Here is a 15,682-nt window from a genome sequence, read left to right as displayed (position 1 = left end):
ATGGAGCTAGAATACCTGCCCAGGGAGGAGGGCCACCTCCTAGAGCTAGAGCCCTACCGTGTTAATGTGGTGACCCGTGAACAGAGCGGAAAGGCTAAGGTGGGAGGAGTGGAAACTTCCCAGGGCCTGGTCACCCAATTGGCTACCGAGGCAGAGGGGGAGGAAGGAGAGACTCTGACTCCCTCTGACTGCAAGCAGCCCCTGGCCATTGAGGAAACCAGCGACCTCGAGGTCGGGTTAAGTGACAGTCCCGGGGAGGAGTCTGGTCAGTCAGTGGCAGAGGAAACAGACTCTTGGGGAGAAGTTAGAGGATGCCCCTGAGGGTGGGGGGTGCACTACTTACAGGAGCACCTGAACTCCCTGCTGATTCCTTAGCGGGGCAGGAGGAGTTCACGCAGGAGGTCCTGGCGGACCGCAGCTTGGAGGAACTCCGGCAGATGGCTCAGGAGTCGGAGACGGAGTTCACCCCAGAAAAGAGGGAACAGGTGGTCTGGGACAAGGGACTCCTTTATCGGTCGTGGATACCGAAGAACCTGGCTGAGACCTGGGAGCCCTCTCGCCAGCTTGTAGTACCTCGAAAGTTCAGGCAACAGTTGCTTTCCTCAGTTCATGATTAAGCTTGTGCCGGTTGCATGGGCAGGGAACGGACGCGCCAGCGGCTGCAAGTGAACTTCTCTTGGCCCAGGATTGCCCAGAACGTGACGGACTACTGCAAATCCTGTGAGACGTGCCAGCGGACGGGCAAGAGTGGGGGCAAACAAAGAGCTCCCCTACAGCCCCTCCCGATCATCGAACAACCTTCCTACAGAGTGAGTATAGCCTCCTTGAGTGCCACTCCCATCCCTTCCCCTGCCTGATCTTTTTTTGTTTTTGGCAGAGCCTGCCTGCCTCTGATCCTCCATGCCCTGCCCTATCTTCTGCTCTGCTTTATGCTCCCTGTCCAACTGGCTGCCCTGCTTTCTGCTCTTTGCATGATCTCCCTTTCTGCTTCCTGCCCCCCACCCCCTCTCCCACTGGCAACACCTGCACCACTTCCTACTCACCACATCCCAGTAAGGGAGGGGCAGGCTGTGGGACCCACTCACAAAGCTCTGCCCACACATGAGTATTTGCAGCAAGCTGGTGGCTAAGAAGGAGGGTGGGTAAGAGAAACAAGGGCTGATGCTGGACACAGGACTGATGGGCACTGAGCAGGACCAGATGGCCCCAGGGGTTGGAAATCAAGATGCCCAAGGGCAAAGGCAGCAGCTGACCTGCTGGAGGGAGCTGCACAGGGAACACCCTGCTCTGCAAACCAGCTTCCTGCACTGGTCATCACTGTTGGGGGAGAGTTCCCCAGGGGAGGTGATTAGAGATGTATCTGGGCTGGGCTGGACAGGGCTGAACCTTCCTCAGGCCAGGGCTGGGCCAGATGTAACTTCTGGAGCTCTGGTCCTGCCCAGTGTCTCTAGGAGTCTGAGACAGATGTGGATGCGCTACATGATGGTTGGTCTCCTGGTGCTGCTGATGGTCTCTCTGACCTCCCTCTGGATGTGCAGCTGCTCCAGTCCAGGGAACCCCCACCCTCCCATGGTCTGGGGACCTCTTGGCTCCACAGCCATGAATCCTGAATCCATGTTCCCAGGCAGCCCCACACTGAGAGCAGCTCGCTGGGTCCTGTCTGCCTGGCTCTGCACAGTCCTGATCCCTCCCAACTCCCCCACATTTCTGCAGCAGGGAGCCCCATCTCCAGCCCAGCCTGGGCGGATCCAGGGAGCTGCTGCTTTCCCGGGGCTGAACCCATCTGGGACCAGTGTCTATCTCCTGTATGGGACAGGGCCGTTCCCAGGCTGGAAAGAGCAAGAGGGATCCCCGGGGCCATTCAGCTGTGGGAGGGGGCAGTGATGCTGGAAGGTGCAGGACTCAGGCCTGCTGATTTTCTCAGCTCCAGGACGCTGCCCCGGGGCAGAAAGCAGCCCTGGGTGTGGAGCCGTGTGAGCTGCGCTACGGGGCTGCTCAGTGCATGGTAACAGGAGTCTGTTCAGTGATGCGGCCCCTGCAGTTCTGCTGAGGGAGGATTTACACCGTGGTCCCTTTGGCCCCTTTTCCCTACTCTGTGAGGGGCTGTTAATACTTGCCATCAATCCCGTTACCCGCCATGCACAGAATTTCCGACCGTGCAGTGCTCAGGGTCTGTGCAGCCCTAATGGATGCCTGGTTCATGCAAAGACGTTTCATAGAAATCCTCGCACCCGATTGGAAAGTGCCACCTGCTGCCATGCCTAGCCTGGCACAGACTCGCTCTGGCTGGGATCTGATGCTGCCACTGCGGTCACACAGGGTCGGGGAGTTTGTGCCCAGCTACCGCATGATCCCGACACCTCTGGAGAACCCCAACTCAGCCCCCGTGGAAGGGAAACAGGGAAAGTCTCGAGCACAGAGGAATCGGGCCTGGAAACCCCCAGCTGGTCCCTGTTGAGCTGCTGCCTCTTGTTCTCTTAGAGCGCTTGTATACATGACAGGGGGTTTTAATTGAAATGGTAGGGATTGATTTTTCAGTCATTGTTATGGAAAGGGGCCTGATCCTTTTTTCCCAACATTTTGTCATGTCTATTTGGCTGTAAATAGTTCCTGGTGAAGTAGTTATCTCTTAATATGTGTGTTCTGGGTCTAGTGCAAAGGAGCCTGTAGGAACTTATGTATCACAAATAACAAGTTAAAGTTTGTCTGATTATCTAAAATTACACTAAGAAACCAAATGACCTGGAACACTGGACACTTAAAAGATGGACTTAGGTAAAGGCAGCATTTTGGAGGGCACAGAATAGCAACTGGCAACCTTAATTTTTTATTAAATCTTTGTGGATTTACTCTGGATTTTTTCCTCCACCTGAAAAAGAGATTTCTTTTGAAGATGGTGTTATCTTGGCGGTTGTAATTATCGCATGGTTTTGCAGGTGGGACAGAACCTCAGTATACATGCAATGTGGTTTCTAAACAGTCCCCCCTTCCTGTGAACATGTGTGTACAATTCAATGTGGATAAAGGAGAGTGTTTCACCAAATGCTGAAAGTTGTATGCCATAAAACTATTTTTCTCTCCCCTCTTATCCATTGTTTCTCCCATGTGGTGAGAGCCTGTCACACCTAAACCTTCATATTCAGACTGCCTTCCCACTGCATAACCTTTACAGCCCACTAGATTGTCTGAAGCAGAGTCTTCCACTGTCTTAAAAGGAAAGTCAAACAATCAAAACCATACGCTAGCAAGAGATATGGGTTAACTATCTCCCAGTGTCAGTCCTTTTGGAGTTCTGTTTTTCAGATATATTTTTCCCCAGGATGAATCCCTGGATCCTAGCCCTTTGTATGATTCTGGGGCTTTTGTTTCTTTTCGTTGGCCTTACTGTTCATCTCTTTAAGAGAAAAGGTAAATATTGGAGAGGGAAATGGATCATAATTAGATCAAGATTGTTCTCTAACAGACAAATCAAATGCAGAGTTTCTGGTGGGGTAGTATTAATGGAAAACCTGTAGCCTTTCTGTTCCCTAATCAGCCCCAAGAAGGAAATATTGGTAAGTTTTCCCATGCAGTGGATAGGGCATGTTTTGGTAATGTCTTGACTGGGCTTCCTGTCGCTACAATGAAGACATGCTCATAGTTTCAGATTATTCACATAAAACAGGTGATACAGGCCTCAACGGGGATCCTGGGTTTCTGTGATTTAAAAAAAAAAATCCCAAATTTTCTGACTGAAAAAAGTAACCCAAATTCCACATTTTCCGTGATTAAATGAAACACCACTATAAATATAAAATGTGGTGTTTCATTTTAATCCTGGAAAAATGTGGATCTGGGGTTACTTTTTTAAATCAGAAAATTTGGGATTTTTTTTATCATAGAAAACAAGGATCCATGGTCATCAAAGAGCCTTTCCTGGTATCTCAGGCTGGGTTTTTTTTCATCAATCTGTTTGTGTGACATGCTATGATATGCTTATACATAATTACTCAACAAACAAGCAAGGTCTTTGGCTTTCTTTTCCCCTAAAGCATGTGTTTGACATGCTTTCTGCTCTGAAGGAAACATACTATCAATTTCAACTTGCTCAGTCAACTTTTTTCCTTGATGACAGTGATAAGAAGCTTCCGTATCATAGTCAAGCAATAATCTTAAAAGAGTTGTCAAATGATGCTGCGCCCCAGACTGGATCCAGACTACAGGGCTCCTGTCAGGTTGACTCCCCAGAACCAGTGGCTGAGGCAGCAGTGTCCCGGGGGTGGTGGCAGGGGCCCAAGGACCCCAGATTCATCAGTAGGCCACATCCCCCAGACACAGGTAACTCAGCAAGCTGAATACAGCAGCTCCATGAGCTGCATCTAGCCTACAGGCCATCTGTCTGACACCCCCTTCTTAAGTTGTTAGCATCAACTGTTTCCTGTCCTGGATTATTTTTTTTTTTTTTTAATAAGCAAAGCCCTGCCTTCCTCCTTCTATGTAGATAACTTTTTCCAGTGTTTCTTGAGCAAGTTTCTGAAGTTGAGGATGTAACTTAGTTGAGCTCTTCTGCTAATACAGGGAGTCCTCAGACTTAAGACACAAAAAAAAAATTGGTTCCTGAAAATGTGTCGTAAGTCAAAACATTGCAACTTGGAACAAATTTTCCCATAGGAACAAGGTTACAAATGGGGTATTGATTCCTTTACCACACTTGATACACCTGCGTCCAGCTGGTAAATCTGTTGTGGTGGAAGGGGAGGGGGCAGATCAATGCCCCAGCAGTGAAGCAGGGATTGGGGTGGGCGGGGAGGGGGGGGAGGGGACAAGGGCTGGGGCAAGCACTGCCCAGCCAGGGCTGGGGGCGGGGGCAGGGCAAGGACACGGCTCATCCAGGGGGTGCAGGAATGTGGGAGGTGGCACCCCCACTGCACTCTGCTCGCCTGGAGGCGGTGCTGTGTCTCCACCCTGCACCCACCCTGTCCTGCCTGGGTGAGAGGCGGTAGGACATAATCCTCGCTGCCAGCACTGCTGTGCCCACCCAGAGCGCAGTGCAGTGCAGCCACGGTCCCGCACACCCCACACAGATCTGGGGGCACACCCCCTCAACTTGCCCTCCTGGACCAGCAGCGCACAGCGATGGGAGCCACCACCCCCATGCCCCCCAGACGAGCCTCACCTTTGTCCCACACCCCCGTCCCAGCTGGGCAGTGCTCACTCCAGCCCCAATCCCTCCTTTCCAGCTGAGCCATTGATCTGCCCCCACCCCCTCCACCACAAAAAACTTACCAGCTGGACGCAGCTGCATCGAGCATCGTTAAGTTGAAACCTCGAACCAGGGTACCCATTTCTAAAGGTTGTAAGTGCCGTTCACCAGAACTGGAAAAGTTGTGGCTGCCTGTACTTACAGTGTCTATACCTTTGCAGTGATAACAGTCTCAAGCTTCTTTATACACCCCCATCAGTGATCAGCACGTCCATTCGATGAATTAGGCATCAGTTGATTGATACTGTTTTTTTCAAGGCACTTGCCCAAAATATGGGAGGATGTCTTCCTTTCCCTTTGCTCACGTATCATTACATTCTAGGAAAGATAGTTTTTCAGCTCTGTCCTTTCTTTTCAGCACTGTTCATTAGCCTTTTCATTAGACAGGCTTCACTCCAAAGGCCTTGTAGCAGAGACCAAACCTGATTTTCCTTTCTTAGAAGAGTTTCCAAGCCCCCAGCCTTGAGAGTCAGGCTCCCTCTTCTGTTGTTTTCTGACCCCATGATTCTTGTGGTCTTGGTTGCCCAGTGGCTCACCTTCAGTAGGATGAGGGAGGCCTAGAAACCAGAGGCTAAATCCTATTGTGCTTTATATGCTTAAATGGCATATCTGTAGTTAGGGAGTAGCAGTTTTTCACAGTATGGAATTCAACTTTGAGCACACCAGTGTGAACACACATACTGAACCTGCTCCGTTGTGTTGCATTCTGCATGGCATGTTTGTGCAGATATGTACTGAAGGCCAGCTAAGTCCTGATATTGAAGCTGGGCAAAAATCCATGATTAGTAAAAGTTAGACAGTGAAGGAAGAGGGACCTCTCATCTGGTGGTTAGGGTGCCCACCCAGGAATTGGAAAAAACAGGTTTCAGGCTCTTCTCAGCTGGTCTGAACCTCCACTCCTCTGATTTCCCAGCACAGTGTTCTCAGCACCAGTCCACAGGTTAGGAGTTAAGCAGCCTCTTTATTTCATCCCTTCAGGCTAATGCATTGCACCTTGCATTTAATATTCATTGGCTAAAATAGATGGAGAGTAGAGAAGTTTCAGTCCAACTGGGAACAAGAGTCCAAGCTGGAGCCCAAGGCCGCCTCCCTTCCAAAGCCATGGCCATTTCTCTGTGTTACCACCATCTGGGTTATTCTCTTCCTCCTGGCTCCACTTATGACCCAGAGGCATAACTGGTCAGTATTACACCTTGGGCATAAGTGGCACGTGGTGCAGAAGCAGCAGCTGGTGGTTCACTGCTGCTGGGGTAATTCCCCACTGATTTTCAGCATCAAAAAAAACACAAAGTGAAATCTCCTCCAGTAGAAATGAACCACCAGCCTCTGCTCCTGCACTCTGCATCTCCCTAGAGGAGCAGGCTTCCGCTTGGGTCTTCTTCTGTCCCCGCGATTCTCATAGTCTTGGCCATTCTCCCCACCCCTGCCGGAGCTGGACCTGCAGGAAAGGTGCACAGTGCAGGGGAAGAGGGGCGTGTTCCCCTACCTCCATCCCTGACCCTCCCCTTAGGCAGTGCCTGTGGCTGAAGCCCCGCTTGCCCACTCACTGTTATGCTGCTGTTGTCTCTTTCTCTGCATAGCCAAGAAAAGGGCTGGAGAGACTTCAAATAATACCCAGCCTGTGAGTGGGTGATTTGAACACCTTTCTGTGAAGTAGGACATTCACCTTGAAGCGAGGGGCAAATGTCCTTACCAGCGTGCTATTAGGCTATAACCCAGGCGGCTGTGCCTCCCCCCACTCCATTTTGCTCCCAACAGTTGAAGGCACCAAGTGATATAATATCACTGTGGGGTGAACTAGAATCTGGACCAGTGTATATGTGCCCAAACTGCAGTTGCATGACTGTGTCATAGTTTTTAGGTGTGTAAAGAGAAATTAAATGTAGACTTCTGTTTCCTGATACTTTCAGCACTGTTCTCTCCCATCTATTGTCCTTCCTTCTAACCTGATTTCCAACTTGTCTAATATAAATTGTGAGAAATAGCCTGTATGGAGAGCCTAGTCAAGTCAGGCAACCATTGTTCAGGAAAATCCCACAATTCTCTTTCTTTGCTCAACTGAAGCAATCTCTTTATGTATCCCAAACTGCCACTTCTATGTCAGTTTGATGGTTTAATCATGGTTTTACCGATTCCTCTTCATCCCCTCTGTATCTTTTCTTGATGGTTTTGTAATCATCTGGTGATAATTTGCCCCAACCTGTGTAGCCTGAAAAATCCACCTGGGGCAGGACTCTCTCACCAATATCTTCACATTTATGTCATTGTTACAGCCCCATATGAACACACATCTTGCTTGTGGAAGGCAGAATCTATAAAAAAAAAAATGATTTTTTTCCAGAGTCATGGCCAACTCTGTGAGAGAGAGTAAGTCCTCCTAGAAATATGGAGTGTCCTGAAAATGTGGCAAGCCAGGAGAAAGTCTGGTCAAGGAAGCAGGGACTATCTGGTGTGGCAGGACAGCAACAAGGCTAGGCCCCAGTCCCTTGCAAGGGTAGTCAATAGTTCCTTATATAAGTTCCTGTAAATAATAAAGTGTTGTTTCCACAACACAAGTCTTATCAAGATACTACAGACTGAATGCAGCAGCTCACTTGCCTTAAGCCAGCTCAGTTGCTCCCCCAGGCACAAGCTACAATGTTCAGTCAATAGCTTTGAGAGGGTTAATACTAGACTTGGCTCCTGCTGTTTGCAGCCCCAGGGAAAAGTGACAGGCATCTTGGCAGCCAGGAGTCAGTGTCTATGTGCCCTGTTCCTCTCTGCTACGCCAGTGAAGAAAATTCAGCTTGTCAGCTTAAAATATGCACCCCAATTTTGGAAGGCTGATTGGAGGGGGAAATACATGTGGTGTGCAAGTAAATATGGAAACTCCTTATCAACTTCACCTTGTTGATTATTGTGATTTCAGTGCTGAAAGTCATAACCCCCCAAAGTAAAAACCTACTACATGTATCTGTTGAGCTTTCCTGTAAGTCAGATGCATCCCTCTGCACCATTTATGAATTACACAGATAACAAGTTTAGGCCTTTGATCTGGTAACCATGAGGGTAGACTCTCTGAAACACGGTGACTATTTAATTGTTAGTTTTGTGTTTTTAGGGAAACTTACTGCAGAAATTGGTAAGTCTCATTTCCCCTTTTTTCCTTTTGTATAGGGTTGTATCCTAGTTACTATTCTGTTGAAAAAATAAGACAAAGAAAAGGGATCTCATTAAACAAAACTAACTATAATGTTGACAATCTTGTATAATAGAAGGAGATAAGAGAAAAAAGAAAGGGAAAGGACCACTCCCCCAACACACATATGCTTGTGTGCACACATGCATGTGCGCACACACACACACAGCTCTTTACCTTTGAATTAAGAATTTAATCTCTGCCAAGAGATGCACTTTTACTTCTATAACCGCAATCTCTATAGTTGCCAGTTTAACTCAGAATGAATATTTGTGACCAAATTTTCTTCCAAAATTATAAATCTACACAGATAATCATTACACATCCATTCCTGTAGAGGTATGAGAAGCTAGTTGTAAAAATTAAATCAAATTTTCAAAGCCTTGATAAACATGTAGTTGTGAAGATGTAGAGGTAGACAGTTAGATGACCCTTGAGGTCTTTTCTAATGTTAGGATGCTATGTTTCTGCTTAATTATTTGCCAAAACACTTTAATTGAGATATAGAGAAAAAAATAGAATAATTATTGACTCTATTAATTTATAGGGAACACAGTTCATGAACTAAAAAAACAATGCTTTAATTAATTATTTAATTTCAAAATTTACAACGATCTTTATCTAAAACAAAAACCTGCTACATGTATCTGCTAAGCTTTTCTATAAATCAGATACATCCCTCTGCACCATTTATGAATTATATACGTAACAAATTTAGGCCTTTGATCAGGTAACCATGAGGACGAGTCTCTGGAGCACGGTGACTATTTGCTTGCTTGGTTTTGTTTTTTCAGGGAAACTTACTGCAGAAATTGGTAAGTCTCATTTCCCCTTTTTTGCTTTTATTATTTGCCAAAACACTTTAATTGAGATATAGAGAAAAAATTGAATAATTATTGACTCAATTTATTGGGAACGCAGTATTTTATGAACTAAAAAAAATGTTTTAATTAATTATTTAATTTCAAAATTTACAGCGACCTTTATCTAAAACAAAAATTTTCTGTTTGTTTTTTTCCTGAAAAGGTCATTTCTTGAGTAAAACATATATGTTTTTAATTGCCATTAAAGTTTATGCTTGAAGTAGAAACTATTAAGTAGAGCCTTCACAGATGTAAAGGTAAAGATGTGCATCAGTTTCCCCAAGCCCATGGTGCCTGTACCATGTGTAACTCCCCAGAGATTTATTGGAAGATTTTTCACCAATTTCAGTGGTAACAGGTTTAAACCTTTTTAACCTTTTATTTGTAACATAAATCTTGTGTTTTTTTGTCGGTAAAATGTGATTTTAAATTAATGGTTACTTAAATCATGGAATTATATAATGGAAAATAATTTGTTACATGTGTAACAACAGAGAGAAACACGTGATCTAGGTATGATCTAGGTATGTTTCTGATTCTTTCATCCACCATAACTTTGGGTAGACATTCTAGAAACATCTTATTTTTTTCCTTCAGTGTATCACACCGTATACTCCTGAATCCTACAGTATTTTTCTCATCTTTGATTATGTTGATTTCAGGCTGGAGACAACGTACTGTACCTGTAACACAAGGTAATAAAGATGATATTTTATTGTCCAGATCCCCTCTCCCTTAAGAAAATGTCACTTCTCCCCGCATGTGGAAGTGGATAGCACATGGAAACCTCCCCAAGCACCTGCATATTGCTGCACATTATAGGAATGAAGTTTGCTGCAGGTTCCAAAGTAGAGCCACGCCACTATGCGTCCAGATAGTACCACAGCTCCTCCTCCGCTGGCGTACGCGCCTGTGGGGATTCCTGAGAGCTCTTCCCTCCATAAGATGGAGCTGATTGCATACCCATCTACCTGGGCTCAGGGCTCCTCTCTCTTTGTCCACAGTCCATCCCTTTCCCACTGATGTTTAGGGGGTGTACATGGAACAGGCGCCCAAAACTGAAGTGGTGGATGCTTTGCTCCGTGGCTGCAGGGGTAAGAAACTAAAACTGAGTTTACACAGAGACGCCAGCAGTAGCTGTGCTGCGATAACATGACCACCACAAGATCTCAGCCGGGCTCCGGAGCAGCTCTGTGCCCTGCCACACACTCTGCAAGCTGAGGTGGCATTAGAGAGGGTCCTTGAGGGGCCTATCGCCACCCCAGAGTTCCCAGAGCCACCCCTCCCAGTCCAACCACCACTGCTGCCCACCTCGCACTGGAGACAGCAGCTGAGTCCACCCCACTCCCACCTGCAGCACAGCCCACCCCCTCAGTCCTGCTTCACCCCTCCCACCACCAGGAAGAGGCTGGCACTGCTGGGAGAGGCTGCCTAAAGCAGAGGCACTTACCATAAAGGGTTTATTAAAAAATCAATAAAAAAGCCAACAAGTCTAAGCTTACTGCACAATTCACTAGAAAGGGTATGTCCCTCTGTAATTCATATAGTGCAGAGCATAGAAGTTTCTGGCTGTGGTGTGGGGAAAAGATTATTACTTTTTTCTCCAAAGACTGTCTTATGACGTATGCATAAAAAGACCTAGGACCAATAGAAACATGCGTTGCTCTTTAAAAGAGGAATACTTCATCCTCATGTCACCCTAGGGAAATCATAGCACAGCAAGGAGATGTCATATCAAATTCTAGCAAGGAGGCAGATGGAAGAAAAAATATAGATCACTGGCAGGAGGCACTGCAGGGGCTGTGACCTGTGTCCATATTCTCCACTTCACAGCCTCCATTGGATCTCTTGGGATACAAGGATCTCCAATCCCCTCCTTGGTGAGAAACAAGCATAGAAGGGCTGGTTTCTGAACTTGGGGAACTGGTGCCACCAACAACAAGTTAGCAACTGGAGGAGGTCCCCCCATGGCCAATCTCACCAACCAGAGGGAGTACCCCCGCAGCAATATTTACCAACCAGTGAGTGGCTAGTGCTCGCACTCCCCAGCTGGCACTCACAGGGGGGAGGCACCGGTGCTCCTGCCTGCCCTACCCACCATCCCCTAAGCAGGGAGCGCGGCCAGTCACGGGGCACACCAGTGCTCTCAGGGGGTGCATGTGCACCCTGTGCATCCTCTGCATGTCACCACTGATTCTGGGTCCTAGGCCTGGCTCAGCTGACCCTTACGCTGTTTCTGACAGGGCAGTGAATCTCCCATGCACTTTGCTGAGATCTCAGAGCTCGTCCCCATTCAAAGCCAAACGAATCCTGGAGGAAGAGACTTCACTTTCCAGCTACAGCAGGCTGGATCACTGAGAAAAGCAAGCCCTCCCACAGCATTGTACTTAATACTCTGGTTCTCTCTCCCTCCCTACAGAAAATGTGACTTTGGATCCAGACACGGCTCATCCCATTCTCACTCTGTCCAAGGATCAGAAAAGTGTGAGATGGGCAGACAAACAGCAGGATCTGCCTGACAATCCAGAAAGATTTGACACGTGGCGCTGTGTGCTGGGCTGTGAGGAGTTCACCTCAGGGAGACATTACTGGGAGGTGGAGGGTAAGGGAGATTGGGTGGTGGGGGTCGCCAGAAGGTCTATGAAGAGGAAAGGAGAGAGAATTTTTAACCCTGGGGAGGGGATCTGGGCAGTGCAGATGTGGGGAGGTCAGTATAGGGCTTGCACCTCCTCTCTGAGCCCCCTGACTCTGAGCGAAGTCCCCAGGAAAATCAGGGTATATCTGAACTACGAAGAGGAGGAGGTGACATTTTTTGATGCTGATAAAGGGACCAAAATCTTCACTTTTCCACAAGCCTCATTCACTGGGGAGAGGATCTGTCCGTGGCTTGGGTGCAGGACCTCGGCTCACACTGCATCCCTGACCTGGCGAGGAGGGCACAAAAACATTTTGAGTCTAAAGTCCAAGACAGAGACAGAGCAAGGTGTCTTGATGACAAGCAGTGGTGCTTGACTTGGGGTCCTGCAATAAGAAATGGGCAGCCTGTGATCTCACTCCTCCTCCAGAGAAAGGGCTGAGACACATTCTGTAAAGAATACCAGTAATTTACACTAAAGATACCCTGACATTGGCTCTCTAAAATGGGGCTTGGGGGTCAATGTTCAAGATAGCTCCAGTTTTGTCCCACTCTAAATAATAGATGGGAGAGCTTGGAAGCTCTTTCTGCGTTGTGTGGAGAGTGGTGACAGTGGTTAAAGCAACCTGCTACAGCTTTGGAGATGTAAGTACAAGCTGTACTGTGCACTTTGATCAAAGTCTGCTCTCTGTTGACCTCACTGTAAATGGATCCTGGTCAGTCAGAAATCAGGGTGGTTGGACTAGAGGCTGATCAGATCACTTCCTGCAGATGGTTGTCTAAGAACTACACTTAAGCACACTAGCCTAGCAGGTTACTAGGCTCAGGTGGACCTTCTTTCTCCTGTGGGTAATCACAAGGATTCAAGAAAGATGGAATATGAAGAAGAGTGTTATTTCTTGCTTGTTATTAAAGTCTGTGGTTGTTTTGTTTTTTTGGCATTTGAGTGTATCATTGTCAGTAATATAACTGGGAGTGAGGGGGTGACTGGGACAACAGACCTGGATGCCTTGGGGTGCGGGAACAGCACAAAAACAGCCACCACTGCAGTAGCAGCTGACTGCTGCCACACTTGGCACAACAGCACCCTGCGCTGCCCCGTGCATCACAGCTGCCCTGCGCACAGAGCTTTCCTGGGCACTGCTGACCATGGTTATTCACCCCAGAGAGCGAAGGAAGGTTTCTACACAGCTGAGGGTGCAGCCAATCCTTCTGAACCCAGAGTCATTACTCACCAGCATTTCCACCTGTGATGTTAATGCATTCATAAGTATAATTTCTCTGGACAAATGTTGATGCGCAGTAGTGACTGAAGCGTTATTCTCATAAATTTTGGAAGAGTTTCTCCTTGCCAAAGAGTAATTAAAGACTGCCACCAGTGCTGTCTGCCAAAGATGGACAGGTTGCCTTCCATCTCCAGGGCAGGGAGATGAGGTGAAATCCGTCCTCCAGAAGTCAGAAGCTGTTCTGCAACAAGAGGACCAAGTTCATCAATGAGATGCTGAAGTAGGAGAGTAGAGCAGGAAGTCAAGACTTTTTCTCTGCATTTGGCTCTTTGGCCAGTGAACCCTCCCAGTCACCTGTGTTGAATGGGTCAAATACAGAAGACCTGAAGAGGCTGTTCACTATCGCCCATTCGTGCTGTGGCCAACAGTCACTGCATCCCCTTACATAGCCTCCCAAACCTGTCTGTATCCGCTGACACTTCACGAGAACTTTATTGTAATAAAGAGCAACTCTGCCTTATTTTTTGGCTACCTGAGTGTCTACGTGAGACATTTACTGTACAGTAGCCTAATAACACTGCACAGTAGCATGCGAGTCAAAAACCATGCTAATACGCTACTGCGCAGTAAACTTCACTAAAAATCTATGCACTGGCGCTGCTGTGCAGTAGTGTGAGTTACTGTTCATTGAATTAGTACTTGGGTAATCAAGTGTTACACTTTATGCGCAGTAACTAGGGCACATTAATGAACATGTAGATGTGCTCTTTGCATAAAATAAGTCCAGTCTATATATGGGTAAAAAGGTGTTTTTTCAATCCAGTTGTCTCAAATTAGTTTAACTACAGTGCAATCCTAGCTTCCAGGTAGATATTGGTAGCTAAGACCTATTTCAATTGATGTGCCTAAATGGCATGTACAGTTTGAGGCACTTATGCAGTTTGTGATTAAGCTGTCAGCATGCAATATAGCCTGTGCTTGCTGAACACAATTGGTGAGGCTGCCTCTGGTTGGGCAGGTCTCTGTCAATATACACTCACCCAGAAAAAGTCCCAAGATTTTAGTTAAGTAAAACTAACAGGTAGTAAGTATGTGATAGATCCCATAGGAAGGGGTGGGGGCTACCTGTATTTTATCTCCAAAACCTGGTGGTTGGGCTCTTGGCCAGAAGCAAAATATCTGAGCTCAAGGAGCCCCACACACACAGATGTTTGGAGCCGGCATCTCAGAAAAGTGCTCTAACTACCAGCCCACCAGTTAGGCAGAGGGAGATAAGTGGGCCAGGACGCTCCAGCCAAGGCAGAGGCGCATGGCTCAGTGAGAGAGGTACTGCCCACAGCAAGAGTTTTGGGTGCTAGTCCGGGTCCCAAGAGGGCAGTATCCTACTCACTGCTCTCAATCCATTTAGCAAAGGCCCACTAAATGCAAGGTGCAGCAGCTCCATTTTAAGAGTAGGACTGCACAGGACTTGGCCTGATGTCTGACCTGTGGACTATTGGTTAAAACACTTTGGCAGGAAGCAAAAAATGTAGAAATGTAGATTCAATGCCCTTTGAATGAACAGTTTCTACAGATGTGGGTCTTCAGGTCCCTGAGCAAGTGCCCTACTTTCTAAGTGTTGAAACTGGTGCCTGGAAAGGCCTTTCTCCATTTTACTTTCATCAGGTCCATGTGTAAGACAAGTCTACATAACCATGAGGCAAAAGAGAACCCCAGTCAAGGCTTTGTCTAGCCGGGGTTTGAAAACCTCCAAAGATGAAGCTTCCACCGATCTCTGGGTAACCTGGTCCACGGTTTTACTCCCCACCCTAGTGAGAAAACTTTTCCCAATATCTAACCTCAACTTCCCTTGCTGCAACTTGAGACCATTGCTCCTTGTTCTGTCATTTGCCACCACTGAGAACAGTCCATCTCCCTCCTCTTTGGAGCCACCCTTCAGATATTTGAAGGCTGCTAATAATCCTGTCAGGCTCCACTTCTTTAGACTAAATAAGCCAAGTTCCTTCAGTCTTTCCTCATCAGTCATGTCCCCCAGCCCCCACACCATTTTTGTTGCCCTCCATTGGACTCTCTAATTTGTCCACATCCTTTCTGTAGTGGGGGGGCCCCAAAACTGAACACAGTACTCCAGATGTCAAGTCACCAGTGCTGAATAGAGGGGAAGAATCACTTCCCTTGACCTTAGGCAGCAGAGGCCAGGGCTAACGGGGCAGCAGTGGCAGCACAGAAGACTGCATGTGCCCCCCTGGGATTTTTGCTAGGGGCAGAGGTGGGCTGCTGCTGCGGGCTGGACTCTGCACCCTGGAGTCATGCACAATGCCACGTGCCTTGCATGCGCTGGCTGCACCAGTGCTGCATCCCTTGCCTGCCCAGCAGTGGGAGACATATGACATGGTGCGTGGCTCCAAGGCAGTAGCTGCAGGGTGCAGAGGCCCAAGCCCTCAGTGGCAGCCCACCTCTGCAATGCCCCTGGGGTGCACGCAGCAGCGGAAGGCCCCCAGCACCTCTGGATGAGCTGCTGAAGCTCTGACCTTCCCA

The 15,682-nt window shown here is 47.7% G+C and overlaps 1 protein-coding gene across 1 annotated transcript; it reads left to right on the top strand.

The window, feature by feature from the left end:
- The first annotated feature begins 311 nt into the window (after positions 1-311).
- LOC109280204 (uncharacterized) lies at positions 312-12,850 on the top strand. Its single transcript, XM_059714098.1, has 7 exons — positions 312-586; positions 708-809; positions 8,343-8,363; positions 9,215-9,235; positions 9,946-9,978; positions 11,117-11,163; positions 11,703-12,850. Exons 1-7 carry the CDS (start codon positions 312-314, stop codon positions 12,293-12,295), a joined length of 1,092 nt encoding a protein of 363 aa, XP_059570081.1. The 3' UTR covers positions 12,296-12,850.
- The last annotated feature ends 2,832 nt before the right edge of the window (positions 12,851-15,682 follow it).

Source organism: Alligator mississippiensis, chromosome 11 (assembly GCF_030867095.1).
Source record: "Alligator mississippiensis isolate rAllMis1 chromosome 11, rAllMis1, whole genome shotgun sequence".
In the NCBI taxonomy this organism is placed as follows: domain Eukaryota; kingdom Metazoa; phylum Chordata; order Crocodylia; family Alligatoridae; genus Alligator; species Alligator mississippiensis.
This window is presented reverse-complemented; position numbering and strand designations above follow the sequence as displayed.